The sequence below is a fragment of the Pongo abelii genome, chromosome 1 (assembly GCF_028885655.2).
Source record: "Pongo abelii isolate AG06213 chromosome 1, NHGRI_mPonAbe1-v2.0_pri, whole genome shotgun sequence".
Classification (NCBI taxonomy): domain Eukaryota; kingdom Metazoa; phylum Chordata; class Mammalia; order Primates; family Hominidae; genus Pongo; species Pongo abelii.
In genome coordinates, this window is record NC_071985.2 from 109,704,575 (window position 1) to 109,705,984 (window position 1,410).

General features: G+C 42.8%; 1 protein-coding gene across 1 annotated transcript; it reads left to right on the forward strand.

The window, feature by feature from the left end:
- Positions 1-272: 272 nt before the first annotated feature.
- LOC100452142 (peptidyl-prolyl cis-trans isomerase A-like 4C) lies at positions 273-1,194 on the forward strand. Its single transcript, XM_002810307.4, has one exon. It carries the CDS (start codon positions 490-492, stop codon positions 982-984), a length of 495 nt encoding a protein of 164 aa, XP_002810353.2. The 5' UTR covers positions 273-489; the 3' UTR covers positions 985-1,194.
- Positions 1,195-1,410: the final 216 nt, after the last annotated feature.

Sequence of the window (1,410 nt, forward strand, 5' to 3'; positions counted from 1 at the left end):
CGTGGTGGTGCACACCTGTAATCCCAGCTACTCCAGAGGCTGAGGAAGAGAATCACTTGAACCTGGGAGGCAGAGGTTGCAGTGAGCTGAGATTGTGCTACTTCACTCCAGCCTGGGTGACAGAGCAAGACTCTGTCTCAAAAAAAAAAAAAAAAAAAGAAAGAAAGAAAGAAAAAAATTAATGAAGACTAATTGCCAAAACTTGGGAGCAACCAAGATGTCCTTCAATAGGTGACTGCATAAGCAAACTGTGGTATATTCATACAGTGGAATATTATTCAGTGCTAAAAGGAAAAAACTATCAAGCCACAAAAAGATACAGAAAAAACAAAGACATTTTGCTAAGTGAAAGAAGCCAGTCTGAAAAGGGTACGTACTGTGATTTCAACTAAACAACATTCTGGAAAAGGCCAAACTATAAAGGCAGTAAAAAGATCAGTGGTTATCTTTACAGACGCTGCCATCTCTGTGAGCCCTGTACTATCAGCCATGGTCAATTCCATCATCTTTTTTGACATCACCGTCGATGGCAAGCCCTTGGGCTGCGTCTCCATCAAACTGTTTGCAGACACGATTCCAAAGACAGCAGAAAACTTTTGTGCTCTGAGCACTGGAGAGAAAGGATTTCATTATAAGGGTTCCCGCCTTCACAGAATTATTCCAGGGTTTATGTGTCAGGGTGGTGACTTCACATGCCATAATGGCACTGGTGACAAGTCCATCTATGGGGAGAAATTTGATGATGAGAACCTCATCCTAAAGCATACAGGTTCTGGCATCTTGTCCATGGCAAATGCTGGACCCAACACAACTGGTTCCCAGTTTTTCATCTGCACTGCCAAGACTGAGTGGTTGGATGGCAAGCATGTGGCCTTTGGCAAGGTGAAAGAACGCGTGAATATTGTGGAAGCCATGGAGCACTTAGGGTACAGGAATAGCAAGACCAGCAAGAAGATCACCATTGCTGACTGTGGACAATTCTAATGAGTTCGACTTGTGTTTTATTTTAACCGCCAGACGCATTCCTTCTGTAGCTCAGGAGAGCACCCCTCCACCACATTTGCTTGCAATATCCTAGAATCTTTGGGTTCTTGCTGCAGTTCCCTTTGGGTTCCATGTTCTCCTTGTTCCCTTCCATGCCTAGCTGGATTGCAGAGTTAAGTTTATGATTATTAAATAAAAACTAAGTAACAACAACAACAAAAAAGATCAGTGGTTGCCGGGGGTTTGGGGATGGGTAGGGAGATAAATAGTTCTGAAACAGGTGATTTTTAAGGGACTGAAAATACTTTGGTAATAATGTAATGATGGGTACATGACATTATGCGTTTTGCAAAACTCATAGGCCTGTACCACACAAAGAGTGAACCCTAATGTAAACTGGGGGTGGGATAAAGGTGAGAGTATGTG